The sequence below is a fragment of the Martes martes genome (genome assembly GCF_963455335.1).
Source record: "Martes martes genome assembly, chromosome: 5".
Taxonomy (NCBI): domain Eukaryota; kingdom Metazoa; phylum Chordata; class Mammalia; order Carnivora; family Mustelidae; genus Martes; species Martes martes.
This window is the reverse complement of record NC_137892.1, coordinates 52,736,826-52,755,957: the sequence shown is the minus strand read 5'-3', so window position 1 is coordinate 52,755,957 and position 19,132 is coordinate 52,736,826. Positions and strand designations below refer to the sequence as shown.

The 19,132-nt window shown below is 38.8% G+C and overlaps 1 protein-coding gene across 2 annotated transcripts in view; it reads left to right on the top strand.

The window, feature by feature from the left end:
* The first annotated feature begins 204 nt into the window (after positions 1–204).
* The window catches only part of POLR3G (RNA polymerase III subunit G), a 44,078-nt gene continuing 25,150 nt past the window's right edge, over positions 205–19,132 (top strand). Inside the window, exons 1-4 of one of the 2 annotated variants that reach the window (XM_080803283.1) lie at positions 205–345; positions 8,452–8,601; positions 11,027–11,156; positions 16,522–16,578. In XM_080803283.1, coding sequence (XP_080659409.1) covers positions 8,485–8,601; positions 11,027–11,156; positions 16,522–16,578 — 304 coding nt within the window. In that variant the 5' untranslated portion in view covers positions 205–345; positions 8,452–8,484. The remainder of the gene's footprint in view (positions 346–8,451; positions 8,602–11,026; positions 11,157–16,521; positions 16,579–19,132) is intronic. The other variant, XM_080803284.1, reaches the window with a different exon arrangement.

Genomic DNA, 19,132 nt, shown 5'->3' with positions numbered 1-19,132 from the left:
GGCGAGAAGCTAGGCGGGGGAGGTGCCAGGTCCTCCCACCGACCGCGCGCTGCGAAGCGCATTTCCAGCCGGCGCCGAAAGAGTCAGGCCAAGCCGGATGGACGAGTACGGCGCCTGCCAAGGGCTAAAAAGCTCTTGGCCCAGCGGGCGGGGCCTAGCTAGGGAGTGGGCGGGGCTTACTGGTTGGGATCGGAACAGGGCTCTGAGGCCGCGTGGAGGGCGGAGCGCGCTTCTCCAGAGGTGGAACGGGTATCCCAGCGCCCGCGCCTTCTGTCTGCACCCCTTCCTTGCCGGCCGGCACTTCGGCTGCACAGTTTTACCCAAGCCTCAAGACTTAGTGAGCAGGTAACAGAGGGAGTGATTGAGGGGCTGGGAGGAGATGGAGAGGGTAGAGAGAAGTTAAAGGGGCACATGGAGAAGGTGGGGGAAGTCAGGGTGGCGATTCACTAAAGCTCTTCTGGATTGAGGGGCGTGGGGAGATCGCTCTACCTTTCCTTCTCCTAATCCCTTCAAAATCTTTGAAAACCGTCCTTTCCAGATTTTACCTAGTCTCCACTTCCTGGGACTGTTTGCAGTGAGTTAGAAGGGGATTTATGATGGTAGATTTTCAAATCTGGTGACTGTGTGATTGGCTCAGGCACGAGTCATTGCCGCAGACTTGCTGCTTAAGGACCGACTATTCAGTATGTTTTCCTAACTCTTGGCACTCTCCCCTGTATCGCGGGGAGAGGATTTGTTAATATCGTTTTTCTGGTCTTCTGAAAAATGAAATTCTGTATTCCTTCCCCTACCCTCCATTTTTTTTGGTTAGTTTGTCCGCTCTTGGAAGACAGCAAAGAAACTTGATAGAAAGGCTCAAGTAAAGGTGGAGGCAGTCGCACCTTGTGAGAACGGAAAACGTGGATAGTGCCTGGGTGTGGCCCAGCCCGCCACAGAAATTACCCCTACTCTTAACACCAGGTCCCTGTCCCCACCTAACACTTCGCAGCTATTGAAACATCAAGTTAGGCTTCAAAAATTCCCTTGAGAACTTGACTAACCTCCTTACTCAGCCAGGAAAAATTATAAAGATACCCATGAGATAGCATTATAAAAAATAATTAAGAAAACCCTTTTTGTGGCAGCTACTCATAAATCTTCATAGGAGAAATGTACTGTCTTCCCCTACACTCCTAAAGCCTTTGGTGAGGATGCAGCTTTTCTCAATATTTTCCTAATCTAGTTAGAATCTATCAGTCACTCTGTTCAGGGCTATCCATACATGCAAGGTCTTGAGCTAGATGATAAGTGAGAATAGAACTGGGGGGGGGGGGGGGAAGAGAAGTTGTGATCTGCATTTTCAAGAATTTGAGGGAAGATAATACCTATGCACAAATATTTGTATATAAAGCAGTATAGGATATATACCACAGAGGAAGTTAAAACTAAGTCCTATTAGGATACAAATGGAAAGGATTGTTTAAGAGTGGTATTTGAGCAGGACTTAAAAGACCAGTTTGTTAGGATGCTCTCTGCTGGGAAGTACAGAGCTTTCTGTAGTTGGGTATTTTTCCTCTAGGCAGAGGGGAACCACTGTAGGAGAAATGGAGGGATATCTTTACTAGGCGGTAAGTTCAGCAATAATTCACCCAGTGTTTATTGGACTTTTGCTAGGCTCTGATTAGTGATAGAGCATGAAAATGTGAATAAGTCTTCAAGGAGGCCTTCATGATTACAGATCCTTCTGCTTGCATCACACTTTTCCCTGAATATCTGTCCTTTCTTAGTTCCTAACATGGCCTTTGCATTTCCTGTGCTAGGCTGTGAGCTCTAGGAGAGCAGAAGCTTTGTTTTTGTTCACTGCTGTATGCCCAGTATGGAGAAGATGGTCTGACACAGAGGGTGCTTAATAAATACTTGATGAATGGGTAATTGAAGAGCTTACTGGAAAGACAGACAAGAACTGACAATTACAACATGATTTTTTTAAAAGGGTAATAAAAGCAGGTCTCTCCCTTCTCTGTCTCCTCCGTAGGAGACAGAGAAGGGAGAGATCTACCTCCATGTTGGGTGGAGAAAAAGTATATTTGCACAGCATCTTAAATGATGTTAGGGCTTGCTCAGGTAGATGTGGGAGGAAGGCATTCCAGGCAGAAGGAATGCTACATGCAAGAGTTGTGTAGCAGAGTTGAGAGTGGCTAGAGTATGGGGTGCAGGGCGCAAGAGGCAGAAAGTTAGACTCAAAGCTTTGTTAGTTAAGGAGAGTGACACATCGAGGTTTATGTTCTAGAAAGATGACTGGAGAGTGGATTGAAAAGGGGTGTCTGGCCATGGGAATTTATTTGTTCTGTGTTAGAGATCCAGGTGAGAAATGGTAAAGGTCTGAACAAAAGCGGAGGTGAAGGAAGGTCAGCATGTAAGACCTTCCTAACATTCATCTATTGATGAGGGGATTGACGGAGATGGGGAGGAGGTCAGTATGACTATGGGGTTCTGATTGGGACAATTTAAGTGTTGCTTTCATCAGGAAAGATACTGTGACCTGGCTTTCAAGTCCTCCCCCAGCTTCCGTGCCTGCTTACATCTGTTTGTACACTTATTCACCTTGCCAGTATGTGCAAGGGACAGTGTGAGATGTGGAAGACAATGCATTTAGGCCAGAACATAACTCATAAAATGTTCGTACTATGAGGAATTTTAGAGATTAGCTCAGGCTCTGCTGCAAGGTTGTCTTTATAATTGATTAGAATGGGCTTTGCATTTCAACTCTTGGATGCTTGAACTACACCCATCAAGCTATCTCAGAACAGTTCTGAATTGGAATTTTCAGGAGTCATTCCAAAATGGAAGATGATGCTTCTGATTTTAAATTTTTTATTTGAAGATTTTATTTATTTATTTGACACAAAGATAGAGATCACATGTAGGTAGAGAGACAGGCAGAGAGAGCGGGGAAGCAGACTCCCTGCTAAGCAGAGAGCCCGGTGCGGGCGGGACTCAATCCCAGAACCCTGAGATCATGACCTGAGCCAAAGGCAGAGGCATAACCCACTGAGCCACCCAGGCACCCTGATTTTACACTTTTAAATTCAGTCAATTTCACCATTACTAAATCACTTCTTTGTAAAGATTAAAGATATCTGTGGGATTAAAAAAATCTTCAGCTAGCCTAGAAGTGTGTTTCAGATAGCACAATGTAGATGAATGGACAATGGAAAGGTACCTGAGGCTTTAACCCAGTTCTGTCTTTGTTAGGAATTAACTGCGTGTCTTTAGGCAGTCAGCTAGCCTCTCAGGGCTTCACTTTCCTCTTTTACAAAATGCAAAGTTTAATCTGAAGCAATGGTTCTTAATTTGGGCTACACATTGTAATCTCTGGGAAGGCTTTAAAAAGTCCTAAGGCCTAAATCCCATCTCCAGAAATTGTGATTTTGTTGTTCTGGGGGGGAAGCCTGAGGTATGTTTTGTTTCGTTTTGTTTTTAAATTCTCATGATTCCAGTGTACATCCAGGTCTCCAACTTTAAAGTTCTGGAAGTTTAAAAACACCACCAACAACAATGTTAATAACTGGCTGACTGATTTGGGTAGGTTTGCTCATGAAATCATATGACAGAAAGAAAGAGAGAAAGAAAGAAAGAAGGAGCTCACCATTAATTGTGGAACTGCTACTGTCTAGAGAGCACTGTGCTAGACAGTGAGGGGTATAAAATCTCTATTGTAACTACAGCCGAAGAAATAAACAAACAGAAAACATAAGTGAAACTCCTTCACTTTGGAAAAGACCCATTTCCTAAAAAGGGCATTGTCTCCATTTCTTCCAGAATTAAAGAGCAGTGATGTGTAACACCTCAATTTTTATTTATTTTAACAGGAGGATCTCTCTTAAGAGCAAGGTGGGGTGAAATGACTGTTGTGGATTTTTGAGGGACTTAAACTGGATCTTAAGGTGAAAGGGGATCCAGTGAGGCAGGAAGAAAGAGGGAGTAGATTGCAGTGGAGAGAATGGTCAACCAGATATGATGATAGAAGGAGTCAGGAGAATGGTGCAGCCATCTTAAAAGGAACTTATTACTTGGGTCGAGAGTTTGAACTTAATTCCATAGCCAAGAAGGAAATGAGAAGAGTAGCATAATCAGAACTATGCCTCAGGATGATTAATGTAGAAGGATAAATTCAAATAAATGGTAAAAACAAGGGATATCACAAAACTTGTAGTCAGTCAAAAGTGAGGTAGAAAGGGGCTACATGGGATTATGGTAGAGGAAATGAAAAGGAAGGGATGCTTTGAAGGAAGAATTAGTTGATTGATTTGATAGGAGGGGTGAAAAGGAGTGAGAAATCAGTACTGATGCCCTCCACATCATCAAATGTTGGTGACTGGGAAAATAACATACCGTGGACAGAAATAGGGTTGTAATACCTGAAAGGGAAGCTAGTTGGTGTAGAGGGAAGATGATCTCAGTATTTTAAGTTTAAAGTGCTTTCCAGGTATTCTTTTGATAATGGGAACATGGGCTGAAAGTCAAGACAAAGGTCAGTGCTGAAGATGATAGTGTGACCAGTCATCACACCCTAAATGTGGATGTGTTTTCTGAAGACCAAGACCAAAAAGAGCAGAAAGCCAAAGACTGTACCTTAAGGAAACCATACTTAGGACTTTAAGAATAGAAGTAGACAGAAAAAAAAAAAAAGAAAGAAAGAAAAGTCAGTGAGGTAGAAAGACCTGGAGGGGTGGTGGTGGTGTTGTTGAGGTTTGTTTGTTTTTTTAAGCAAGCTCCACACCCATGGAGGAACCCATCACTGGGCTTGAACTCATGACCCTGAAATCAAGAACTGGGCTGACATCAAGAGTCAGATGCTTACCTGACTGAGCCACCCAGGCACCCTAAAACCTGGAGTTTTAATAAAGCCTAGGAAAGAGAGAATTCCAAAAGGGAGGAGGCAACAGTGAGCCATGTGCTTTGGAAGGCCAGGGGCATGACAAAAGGACAGTGGATTTTACCACTGGGGACCACCGGGGCCTTTGCATTTCAGCATCTTGGTGAGTGTAGTGTCCATCACAAGTAAGGTAAAAGTCGAACCCCTTACCACAGCTCAGACAGGGTTCCACAAAACCTGGCTTCAACCCACCTCTCTTTACTCTTCACTCCTCACCAACAACATGGCTTTCTTGTTCCTCAGACACTCCCAGCATGTAACTTCTTCCTCTGCACTTGCTCTCCTTCTCTCTCTAACTATCTCTGCTTTGCCCCTCCCTCCTGTGGCTCACAGGCCTTCTCCAGCATGCTGCTCAGATTTATTCTCCAGAGAAATCCCTTCCTTGTGTGAAAATCGACTACCATACCCCTTTGTTGTTCTCTATCCCCTTACCATGAGTTCTTTTTCTTCAGAGCTGTATTGTTGGTTTTCTAGGGCTGCTCTCACATTTTACCACAAATTGGGTGGCTTACAACAACAGAAATTTATCCTCTTGCAGTTCTGGAGGTCCAAAGTCTGAAATCAGGATGTGGACAGGGTTCATTCTTTCTGACAACGCTGAGGAAAAATTTGCTCCCTGCCTCTCCTAGCTTGTAGAACATCCTGGCACTGTCTGGTGTTCCTGGCTTGTAACTGCAGCATTCCACTCGCTGCCTTCATCTTCATACGGTGTTTTCCCGCTGTGCATGTCTCTCTGCCCAGATTTCCCTCTTAGAAGGACACCTGTCATTGGAAGAGGGCTCACCCTGATTTGCTGTGACCTCATCTTAATGTGATTACATCTGCAAAGACCTTACTTCCAAATAAGGAAGGTCACATTCACAGATACTGGGGGTTAGGAGTTCCAGCATATTTTGGGGGAAGGAGGGACACACAATTCAGCCCACGACAAGAATACATACATTATGTTACACACTTACTTGTTTACGTGTTTGTGTTCTTTCAGCTGCTGAAATACAAGCTCTTAGGACAGGGACACAATTTTATTCAAAGCTTTCTGGGTCCTGCCACAGTGCCTGGAATGCTCAATGTTGGTTGAATGAATGACTCAGTGAAACTGGTCTATAGGAAGTAGAGGAAGATTTGGATAATGAGGAAATGGGGAAAGTTGGTTAAAAAAAAAAAAGCCCTTTAGTCAAGAAGTTTGGGAGGGTAAAAAAAGGACAAGGTAGTGGTTGACTCAAAGGATTCCAAAGATTGAGGCTTAGGCCTCATTTGTGAGCCATTTTTCCTATGAGACAGTTACTGGAGTCCAAGAAATACGTCTCAGCTGTACAAGAGAAGAAAATGAATGTGTCAGTTTCTCTAGGTATGGGACGAAAGACTCCTAATAGCCACACTAAAAAGAGATGAATCTCTAGGCCAGAATACCATGTAATCATTAAGGGTGGCTCAAGAGCTAGGACTGATTTTTCTGCCAAGGGCAGTGTATTCACCAGTGATATCAGTTTATACACCCAAAGGTGTTTAATAAATATGGAAGTGTAGAGGCAACAGGGTTTGATATTTCTCAAGGGGTATTTCATCAAGCAGTGGTAGCTGATAAATCTTTTTTTAGGGTGAATTTTCCCAACTGATTCTTAGAGCCCACCTCCAAAGATTCTGGTGTAATGTTGAATACTTGAGGATCACTTGAGATTCTGTATATTTAACAAGTTCCCCAGGTAATTCTTATGATCAGGTGTTTTGGGGAATATTACCTGGAATTCTTCTTAATCTTTATTTCGTAGCAAATCCCAGATTAGAATTAAGCCCATGGTCTCAACCATGCCTCCTGGGCTCCCACACTTCATTTCTTAGAGTAAAGGTGTGTCTTTCTGCTCAGCAGTTTTCATACTTGGGAAACCTGCTTTGTGTGGGCTCAGTGTATGCTTGGGTGACTCAGCACATGAAATGCAGCCATTTGGATATTCTCCCTCTCTTTGAACAGATGGAATGAGCTTGATTATTAAAATAAGCACCTTTCCTATATAACTTGTGCTTCATTGTAACTAAATAGTGAATGAGGGAAATTGATTCCTGATAGAATTCCAATTAGTAGATATGGAAAGAATAGAATTACAGTCCATAATGGAATGATGAATTTAGACTATAATCATCAATGGCTGCTAAAATCATTAGGTAGAAACTGATGGGGAAGTTTATACTAGATGAAATAGACTGATAGTACCTGAACCCACTCACCAGAGAACATCACCGAGAGAGAGAGAGATTCACATGCATCCTGATGTGATGCAGTAGGAAGAACAGAGCATCTCTTTTAAGTCTTCTTGCAAAAAATTTCACTCAAATTTGAGTAAACGTCTAGCCCACCTATTTAGAAAATACAGGGGCTAGAGGAATGTATTAAGCCACATCTCATGGATTCAGTTCCTCAGATTCAGAAATGGGAGAATGTATAGCCTTGCTACTTTCAAACTGTGGACTGCATACTAGCGGCCCTGGTATCCCTAGAGAGCTTGTTAGAAATGCAGGTTCTCAGCCAAATGAAAGACTCCACATTTTAACAAGATCCTAGGTAATTCTCGTGTGCCTTAAATTTGGAGAAGCATTGTCCAGGAAATGACCTCATGTTTTCAACAAATAGTGGCAAGGGAGAAAGAGAGGGGAACTGTTGAGTGGTATGGATATATTACTGCTTTGTTGGGCTTGCAGGATTGAATGATATATCAGTGGGAAAAGAGATTTAGAGGATGTGTGTTAAAATCATCACTACAGTCGAATGCAAACTTGTAATGAAAGAGCCTTGGTTTAGGGATCCCTGTTAATATGCTGCCAGATCACTTCTCACTCTATAGTATAATCATGTTTCAGACAATTCAGAAATTCAATGCAAAACTTGAGTATATGACATCTCTGCCATCCCCAAAGTTGAAAAGAGTACAGGTTTATCGTACCTTTAATTTAATTTTTTTTTTTTTTTTTTTTTTTTTTTTTTTTGCTTGGACACACTTCAGAGTCCTAATGAGCCTGTTCCCATTTCTAAAAGGACATTGGATTAGATCTCAAAGATTCTTTCCAACACTCAAATTCTAGGATAAATAAATCATTTAAAAATCTCAATGTATATGACTAATGATAGTGTATGTGACTAAGGATAGTCTTCATGTTGAATGTAAAAGCAAGTCAGTCTGTCTTCATCAGCTAGAACTTTCTTGTCCACACTTTTCACAAAGGTCTGAGATCTTGATGCCCAATCACAGAGGGGTGGAGAGAACTGCGTCAGCTGGTTGTACAGTGGTCCAGGCAATGTCTCAAAGGAGCCCCAGGGTCAGCTGTCACCTGGGGCCGAGGTGAGGTAGTTGAGGCCATCCTCATTATCACCTGCCAGGCATGACTGGGTGTGAGGGGTCCAGAAATTAGTCTATCGTATGTTTCTTTCTTTACAAGTTTTACTTTCCAGAAGTATTTTAAATTGGCCGTGCTACTTAATGGGCAGGGTTTCATATTTTACTTTAAAATGTTGGTTTCCTTTTTTGCATAATGTCTTTCAGAATTTACCCACTTTTCTGGTATAACGAATTCTGATGGCTGGGAATAAAGGACGCGGACGTGCAGCTTATACCTTTAATATTGAGGCCGTTGGGTTTAGCAGAGGTGAAAAGTTACCTGATGTAGTATTGAAACCACCTCCTCTGTTTCCCGTAAGTACATTAAAAGCGGATTTCTCACGGTTCTTTCATGTTTTAAAGAAAATTAAAATTCTATATAGGACTGAATAGAGGATACCATTATAAAATCTTAAATGTAAGAAAGCCAAAAAGAGTGTGCTTTGCTGCTGCTGTTCTTCCCTGAACCTCTTTCTGATTTTTAACACGGCTTTCTTAAAACACAGAAAAAACTGTACTCACCGTACCTTAAATATATTCGGTACTGTGTGAACGAAGAAAGAATTTTTTTCAATTCCTGCATCTTCTATTGCTGTTTTTGATGTATTCCAACATCAAAATAATATTTTTGAAAGTCAGGTTAGATTTTACAATGGTCCCCAATGGTCCTCACTCTACCAGACTTTCACTAAATGATTTTCTTCTCATCTTATATCTATAGAATTTGATTTTGCTCCCTAGAATATCATTCAGTCTTCTATTCCCTACTCCACTTTTTTTTTTTTTTGCTTATCTCTCTATTTTTTGAAAGTCAATTTGAATTTTGTTGCTGTTTCTCAACATCTAAGTGTTCCTACTACATTTAGTGTTGCTTTTAAATTTAATGAGTATGCTGTAAACTTAATTGGCATAATATTTAACGCTTTCGCTTTGCATTTAGTTTAAAACCTGAGCTTACATTTCCAGGTATGTATGTGTTACAGTATTAAAAAAATGAAAAATGATAAATAACCATACACCCCTCAATCCAGAAATCTTTCCCCTATCTCAAAAGGGAAGAGTCACTTGTCAAAAGACTTATGTAAGTAGAGGACCCAGAACAAATGTATCTAGGGATCTAGATGTCTTACACAGGGAGTCTTTACTTTTTGCTCTTGGTATTTTCCCTTTTTGATATTTAGTAAATAGCCTGGAACAACAATAAACATCCCATGCAGAGGCATAATGTCACTTTATACATTGATTTCTTTTAAAACAAGCTTTTCTGCATGTGTGAGGATACTTCTAAACACTGGGAATATTAGGACATGTTGTTTTATACTTGGAATAAAATTAAAATTCCTTACTGCTGGCAAACTGGCTCTGTTTGATATGGCCTTGCTGGTGTCTCTCTAACTTTTCTCATCACCGGTTTCCCTGACTGGAGCCATCTGTTGTTCTCAAGTCTTCCCATGATGACTTCCTAATTTTTTCCAGAGCTCTGCCCAGACGTGACTTCCTGAGAGGTCATGTGTGCTTACCGTGTCTAGACCAACTACCTGCAGCCTGCATGTCTCTGTCCATCACTCTTTCCTCTACCCAGCTTCCTTGTTTTCAATGCCACTTATCTCTATCTGAAATTGTGTATTTCCTCATTGTTTACTTACATCTTGTGTTTTTCTCCTCTAGAATGTAAGATCCATAAGGGCAGGAAGTTTGATTAGTTCATCATGGTGTCTCTTGTTGTCTATGTCTGGCTTATAGTAAGCACTCAATGAATAGTTGTAGAATGAATGAATAAATTCAGAGTGAAATTTTGAAAATGTATCCTATACTTAGCTCTGATAATGTCTTTTTTTTTTTAGAAATGTCTTTACTGTATACTCTGAGGCCCCACAATTTAATAAACATAAGTATTTTATGAATATACATACATATATCCATATATGTGCATGTCTGTAATTCTTTAAAATTGAAGGCATAGAGAGGCAGCTGGGTGGCTCAGTCATTTGGGCATCTGACTCTTGATTTCAGCTCAGGTTATGATCTCAGGGTCTTGGGATCAAGCGCTAGGTCAGGCTCTGCTCTGAATATGGAGCCTGCTTGGGATTCTCGCTCCTTCTCGCTCTGTATCTCCCCACCCCCACATATCCACATGCGTGTGTTCTCTCTTTGTCTAAAAAAAAAAAAAATTGAAAATGTAAATTCAAATTCCTGCTTTGTCATTTACATGTCATATGAGCTTAGAGATTGTTCACTTCTCAATTTATTTACTGTTAAGGGAAAATATTGGTGATACTTAAATGGGATCATGGATGTTGTATATTGAGGACATCCTGGTGAGAGTAACCACTTGCTAAATAACAGCTGCTAGTTTTATTCTTTTTTTTTTTTTTAAGCTACTGCTCCCACTAATACCACCACTTCTAATTGAGGTTAATAGAAAACTAAAGCAGTTGCTCTCATTTGGGTGCTTGACTTCTAAACTATGTAATCATGGTCAAGAGACTGTGTAACAAAATAACTGTTGGTGTGGTCGGAAGGAAAATTAAGCATCTTTCTTTCCTACCTCTAAAATAAGAACAAGGTAGGAAATGGGCTAAAAGGTTAAAAAGATGACAAAAGTTCAACATCTTTTGAGCTGATTATAAAACTTAATATCTGTAAGATGTAGTTTTTCAATAAAACTGACATTTTCCAGATTATAGACAAAAGGGATATTTAAAAACTTAATTTATTAAAAAAATTGTCTCTTAAAAAGGATACAGATTATAAACCAGTGCCACTAAAAGCAGGAGAGGGTGAAGATTATATGCTGGCCTTGAAACAGGAGTTGAGAGAAACTATGAAAAGAATGCCGTATTACATAGAAACACCTGAAGAAAAACAAGGTGGGTAATAGAATCTTTGATTATGTGGCTGACTGTATACAGATGAAATAATGTTTCTATATAAGATACAAAGGTCAATTAATGCATTTAATGGTTGATGGATTTAGTTCAATCAGAAATTATCCACTACCTTGGAAAAAGCATACTTAATGTTGATTTAACAAAAAATGTATTTTAAAGGTTTTGATATTTTATTTTTAAAATTACCTTTCAAGAGAAATTTTATGCATTTGGTGAAAATTTTGAGAAACAAAAATATTAAAAAATTAAAGTTACCTATAATGCATATGTCTAGGGATCTATTAATATTTTATTATATATTCTGGATTTTTTCCTTTTGTATAGGTCTTCTTTTTATAAAATTGGATTCATAGTCTTTGTATCTTCCTTTTCTACCCAATAGCAAGTTATTAGCCTTTTCACGTATCCTTAGTATTCTTTTTTCTTTTTTAAAGATTTTATTTATTTATTTGACAGATCATAAGTAGGCAGAGAGGCAGGCAGAGAGAGAGAGGAGGGAGCAGGCTCTCCACTGAGCAGAGAGCCTGATGCGGGGCTTGATCCCAGGACCCTGAAATCATGACCTGAGCCAAAGCCAGAGGCTTTAACCCACTGAACCACCCAGGCACCCCTATCCTTAGTATTCTTGGAAATTTTAATGACTATGTGGTATTTCATTGTGTGTATATAACATTATTTATTGTGAGTAGTTGCCTGCCATTAGATTTAAAGTGTATATGTATATAATGCATATGTATATAAAGCAATGATTATTATTCTTTATATAAGTCTCTGATTATTTAATATTTTGGTTAAAACTTTTAAAAGTCTTGACTATATTTTGGCTTATTATTTCTATATCAGACGTAATAGGAAGCACAAGCATGCACTCATTGGTTATACCAAGGACAGAGAGGAGAAATTACAGCTGGAGAAGGCTTGACAGTTTCAGACAGGGAGTGGGAAGTGGTTTTAGAGGAAGAGAACCCATTCCTGAGTAGTTATTTAGCACAGTAGATCTATATTGATTTTCAGTTTCTGCACTTGAATGATGAGATTAGAGAGATCGATATCATCCTTGAGTTCCCAAAACAACATCATTAAAGAATGAGAAATTCATACAGTATCATCTCATTCCATTAGTATTAAAAATGCATTCCATTTTAACTCTCCGTAAAAGACTTAGAACTAAGAGTCAAAAAGAAAGTCTTACATAGTAATATTACATGTGCTTATAATTAGAAGAAGCATTTTAGACAAGTTCATTTAGTTTTTCAAACATAATGGCCTAAAGTTGATATAATGGTTTCATAAGACATTTTTATCTCAAAAATACTGAATTTTTTTTGCTTTCATGATTATGTTGCATGCTTTTATCTATTTGATTAAAAAATGAAATTAAAGCTCTCATTTTAAAGATTTTAAAAAGTAAGATTAAATGAACTAATAAACATTTATTCTTAGAAAAAATAATAGTGTAGAGTATACTTTAATCTTTTTAAAATTAGTGTTTTCTCTAGACCATGGAACAGATTTACTTAACTAAATACGATCATTATTAAAGCACAAGTCTAACTTACAAGTATGCCATTTTATTAAAGCCTACCCATGAGTCTTTTAAACAGGGACATTAGGAACATTATTTTGTTGCTGGTTTCTGGGAGTGGTTGGCTTGTACCTGGATTAAGAGGCTCTTTATCTTTGATAATTGCACAAAGTATTTAAAAATACAAGGAATCTTTGTTTCTCTTTCTTTCTGGAGAAAATGCTTGCATAGAATTCTTCGAATTGATACAAGTACATTCCCCTTCAAAATCTTCATGTTTTTTTTTTCTTTTCTGTTGTAATGTGTTTTTAGAAAACTATGGTTGAAAATGAAGTTTTTAAGAAAAAACATACACATACATATACATGTATATAGGTTAATATAATACATATTGTATATATATGCTTATGTATGTGTGTGTGTATACATATATACAATGTTTATATACCATGCACACCACAAATGAGAAAGAATTGGCCAGACTGAACAGAAGTATGCAACTGTCAGAGGGAGCTGTATTCCGGGTAGTGTTGTACCACTGTACCTTTACCAGCCTTATCCTATCACTCACCACCTACATGCTTTAGGAAAGAGAGACTTAGGGACTCATGTAAATAAATAAGGGTAAGAGGTTTCAAGGCTTCCTGATAATTAAGTGGCTAGTGGCTCAGGGTATTGAGATTACAAAGAACTGAGGGCATAGAATAAAAATGTTTCTTGTTGTGATATCTTCATGATTTGTTTATAATGTTCTTGGGTAGAATTAGAGAAATGATTGGTATTTTCTTTACATGAAATTTGTTATCTCTATAATAAAAGAAAAACACTGATGAATATTATTAATTTAATGGATTACAGCTGCAAGGGTATATGGAGAGTGTCTGATCCGATGGTTCCCAGATAAATCTCCTGAACCACTCAAGGCCAATGAGGTAGAAACAGGAGTGATAGTTGTGATGGTTCCTTAAGCCACTTTTAGAATTTCAAAAGCTTAATAGAAATTATACATTTACCTGGGGCACCTGGGTGACTCAGTCATTAAGCATCTGCCTTTGGCTCAGGTGATGATCCCAGGGTCCTGGGATTGAGCCCCACAGCAGGCTAACCCTCTCCTGCTCCCCTGACTTGTGTTCCCTCTCTCGCTGTCTTTGTCAAATAAGTAAACTCTTTAAAAAATAAAATAAGATATATAATTCAGTGGCTTTTAGTGTAGTTACAGAATTGTGCAACCAACAGTACTCTCTGATTTTTGGAACTTTTTCGTCATCCTGAAAGAAACCCTATCCCCGTTAGAATCACCCCTCATTCTCTTGCAACCACTAATCTGTTTTGTCTGTAGTGATTTGTCTGTTCTGGACATTTCGTGTAAATGACTCAGTCAGTGGAGCATGCAACTATTGATCTCGGCATTGTAAGTTCAAGCCCAACATTGAGTGTAGTGATTACTTAAAAATAAAATCTTTACAAAAAGGGAATTATCGGGGCACCCGGGTGGCTCAGTGGGTTAAAGCTTCTGCTTTCGGCTCAGGTCATGATCCCAGGGTCCTGGGATCGAGCCCCACATCGGGCTCTCTGCTCAGCGGGGAGCCTGCTTCCCACTCTCTCTCTGCCTGCCTTTCTGCCTACTTATGCTCTCTGTCTGTCAAATAAGTAAATAAAATCTTTAAAAAAAAAAAAAGGGGGGGAATCATAAAATGTGTCCTTTTGTGCCTGGTTTCTTAGCGTAATGTTTTCAGGATTCACTGATGGTACAACATGCTTCATTCCTTTTTATGGCTAAGTAATATTCCATCATTTTATGTGCCACATTTTGTTTATCCATTTGCCAGTTTGTGGACATTTGGGTCAGTTCCACTTTGGAGCTATCATGAGTATTGCTGCTTTGAACATTTATGTACATGTTTTTGAGTGGACATGAGATATTTCTGTTGGATATTTATCTAGGATCATATGGTAACTCTATATTTAACATTTTGAGGACCTGCCAAACTGTTTTCCAAAATGCTTGCACCATTTTTATTACCAACAATATATGAGGGTTCTAGTTTTTCCATACCCTTGCCTTTTGGTTATAGGCATTCTACTGGGTATAAAGCGGTGTCTCATTTTGGTTTTGAAATAAAATAACTATGACGTTGAACGTCTTATGTGCTTTTTTTCCATGCATATCTTCTTAGGAGAAATGTCTATTCAAATCCTTTACTTCTTTTTAACTGAATCTCAGTAGTTGGTTTTCAGTATTGCTTATTCTTCTACAATTTACTACTAAGGTTAAATTTTTCCAAAATATGCAATCTGTTGTGGAGAAAATTTTAAAATGCAAATCTTTCATCTGTGCTGACTTCTCTTTACAAATAAAAAGCTTGAGAGCAAGATTGAAATCAAGGGGCACCTGGGTGGCTTAGTGGGTTAAAGCTTCTGCCTTTGGCTCAGGTCATGATCCCAGGGTCCTGAGATCGAGCCCGGCATCAGGTTCTCTGCTCAGCAAGGAGCCTGCTCCCCCCGCCCCACCCCGCCGCCTACTTGTGATCTCTCTCTCTCTGTCAGATAAATAAATAAAATCTTTAAAAAAAAAAAAAAAAGATTGAAGTCAAAAAAATTAAAACCTAGAAGAGCTTGGTTTCTTGGTCTCCCTGATCTACTATTTATTTTAGTTATTTTTGTTTAACACTGTGCTGTTAGTATTATGTGGAATCATGTTCTTAACATGGAAGAGAAATCAGTACATATTTGGGCCTTGCTTTTTACATTTGCATCTTTTGTATTAACTTCCCTATTTCATGGCTGTACTCCTAAACCACTTTCTGTGATGAACCATGGTTTTAGGCTATGGCTTGGTGGTGTTGCTTGCCAACTTAAGTTGCTAGGAAAGAGTTTGGGCCCTCATTGAGGGAGTTTCTTGTGACAAAGTGGACAAAGCAAAAGTAAGAGCCTGTCCCATTTGGGGCAAGTGCAGAAGGTCCCTGCAGAATTGTCAGTAGTTGGCGTGGAAGACTTGAGGCTTGCTCATTCATACCCTCTCATGTCCAAACTTAGCTACTCCTACCCTTTTCCCCATTCTGCTCCTCACTGGATTGTGAAGAGTAGCTCACTGAGAAGCCTAATTGTGTATTAATGTGTATATCAAGCCCTGGAGGTGAGCATACAGCTCTCCCTCTCCACGTAGGTAGTTAATACATCCCAGTTAAACAGGATTTAAAGAGTGGGAGCTGGAGGCTAATGTCACAAGAAGACTTTCTTGCCTGTATATGTAAGTAGCTTCCTGACCTGGCTTTGGGCTTTTGTGAATATTCTCAGAGATGAGTCAGGTCGTCTGATTCTGAACACTATGTTAGGGTTTAGGTCTCTGCTCACCCCCAGCCATTCGTACCCATTTGCTTCTTGCCACTCCCTCAAACTTGTAATATTTATTCAACTTTTCAATAGGTGTTCAGGAACACATTATGTACAAATATAGGAAATTCCCTATGTGTGAAATAAAAGGTGTTTTTTGGGGTTTGTTTTCAAATTATTTATTTATTTATTTATTTATTTATTTAACAGAGAGAGAGAGAGAGAGAGAGCAAGCGCACAAGCAGGGGGAACGGCAGAGGGAGAGGGAGAAGCAGGATCCCCACTGAACAGGGAACACGGCTTGGGGCTCTATCCCAGAAACCTGGGATCATGACCTGAGCCAAAGGCAGACACTTAACCAACTCAGCCACCCAGGGACCCTGAAATAAAAGATGTATCTGCTGTTTTTAGTTATGGCTTAGGAGTGGCTGCAGTTCAGGCTTATTCTTGACTTCTCTAATGAACACTTTCTTCTCTTTTTTCTAGATATTGAAAGATACAGTAAAAGATACATGAAGGTGTACAAAGAGGAATGGATACCAGGTAATTATAAAAGTGAAAGTACTAAAATAATGTTTAAAGTTTATCTCCCTACCCCATATTTTTTTAGGGAAAATTTTCTGTTTTCACCATAGGAATTTATGCTATAGGAAAATAGTCTGGCTCCTTTCCTGTAATTAATTAGTAATGTATATCCTTTGAAAACTAGGATACTTCCTTGTATTATAATAAGGAAGAGTTGAAGTGATTTTGAAGTTCTTATTTATTTATTTATTTGACACAGAGAGGGGTCACAAGTAGGCAGAGAGCCAGGCAGAGACAGAGAAGGGAAGCAGGCTCCCCGCTGAGCAGAGATCCTGATGTGGGCCTCAATCCCAGGACCCTGAGATCATGACCTGAGCCGAAGGCAGAGGCTTAACCCACTGAGCCACCCAGGTGCCCAATTTTAAAGTTCTTAAGATACTTTTTTATAAAATAGGACTTGCCAAACCCATTTGGGCTTTCCGTTTCCATTTGCTACAACTACAGGTTTAATCTACAGTACCAGCAATAATTCTGTGTTTGTGAGTGATTTTACAGCTTTTGAGGAGAAAACAAGACTAGTTAAAGGACATTTTTAAGCCACACTCGTGGATCTTCCTTTTTTTTCAAGCACACAGAGACTATTTTTATTTGTTAAGGTATCTTTTCAATAGAACCATAGCTAAGAGAGTGTTTTTCAGTGTTCACAAATTTTCCTTAAGCACAGGCAAGATGGAAGAAGCTAGAGAGATTTCATCGAGCTCATTCATTTTGCAGATAAAGAAACGTTGCCATAGAAATGGAGTGATTTATCAGGGTGACTTGTTAAGTACAACTAGAACCCAGGTCTTCTCATTTTTAACTTATTTCCCTTTGACTTCTGTTCTTGGTGTTTTGTGGAAACTGCCTTTATGTAAGAGCATAAATGGCATTTACCAGCATTATTGCTTGCATGGGTTATAGTGATCTTTCCAGGGTAGATCATTGATAAGGTTGGATTCCCCTTGAATACTCTCCTATCTCCTGTCTCAGATCTTTCACATCTGCCACATCATAAATATTCATTTCCTGAATGATTCTCTTTACATACCTTTTCATGATCATCTATGACTCACTTATAAAAGCAGAAATAGATTCAAAGCCAAATTTAGTAGTTCAGGTAAAATAGCTTGAGATACAAATGCTTTCTGCAAACTACACTGAGTTTTTCTTGACAGGCAGTATTTTTTAATCTATTTTCATGTTGTTTCATTTTTCTGATTAGTTCTGTGTTTCAAAATGTAAAGAAACTGGGATGCCTGGGTGGCCCAGTCAGTTGAGCATCCGAATCTTGATTTTGGGATATAGCCCCACATAGGACTCCATACTCAGTGAGGAATCCCTCCTGCTCATGTGTCCTCTTTCTCTCTAAAATGAATAAATAATTCTTTTTAAAAAATTAGTATAAAGTGAATAATTAGAGGAATTGTGTAGCTAATTCAAGGCAAAAAATTTGTAAAAGATTTACTTATTTATTTGAGAGAATGAGTATAGGAGGTGAGGCAGAGGGAGAGAGAGAGAGAGAATCTTAAGCAGACTCCCCACAGGGCTCAATCTCAGCCACAACCCTGAGATCATGACCTGAGCTGAAATCAAGAGTCTGAGGGCCAAGTCACTGAGCCACCCAGGTGCCCTCAGGCAAAATTATTTCTTTTTTTTTTTTTTTTAAGATTTTATTTATTTATTTGACAGAGATCACAAGTAGGCAGAGAGGCAGGCAGAGAGAGAGGGGGAAACAGGCTCCCTGCTAAGCAGAGAGCCCAATGCGGGGTTCCATCCCAGGACCCTGGGATCATGACCTGAGCCAAAGGCAGAGGCTTTAACCCACTGAGCCACCCAGGTGCCCCACAAAATTATTTCTTAAAGAGAATTTACTTTTCTTTAGCTATTTATATTTTTAATTATAAAGTTTTTGGATAATTATTAGAATTATTTATTTAATTTTGCACATGTTGGGATTGTGGTCACATATTTTAACTTTTGAAAAAACAATTCCTTATTTTGTAAGATATACATGTCACTATAGAAAACTTACAAAATACAGCAGATTCAAATAATAAATAATATGTAAGAAAAGCAGCTGTAATCTTAACACCCACAAAGAATTATTGTCATATTTTGTTCACAACCTAGAGGTTTCCCTGCACAAATATTAAATATATAAAAATATATGTTATTTTTATTTTTTAATGGGATTCTATACGTACTATTTTAGAAACTTTTTATCAAACAGTATATCATGAGTAACTCTTCATAAAAATTTTCTTACATTATTTTTCTTGTTATGAAAATTCTGTATTTAAAATTGATTGGATAAATACTATGTAGCTATTGAAGGAATGTTGTAGAAATTTTATAGCACTATTACAAAGTTGGGGGTTTTTTTAAGTTTGTTTATTTTTTTAATGATCTCTGCATTCCATGTGGGGCCTAACTCACGACCCTAAGATCAGAGTCACATGCTGTACTGACTGAACCAGCCAGATCCCCCAAAGTTTTTTGTTTTTTTTTTTAAGATTTTATTTATTTATTTGAT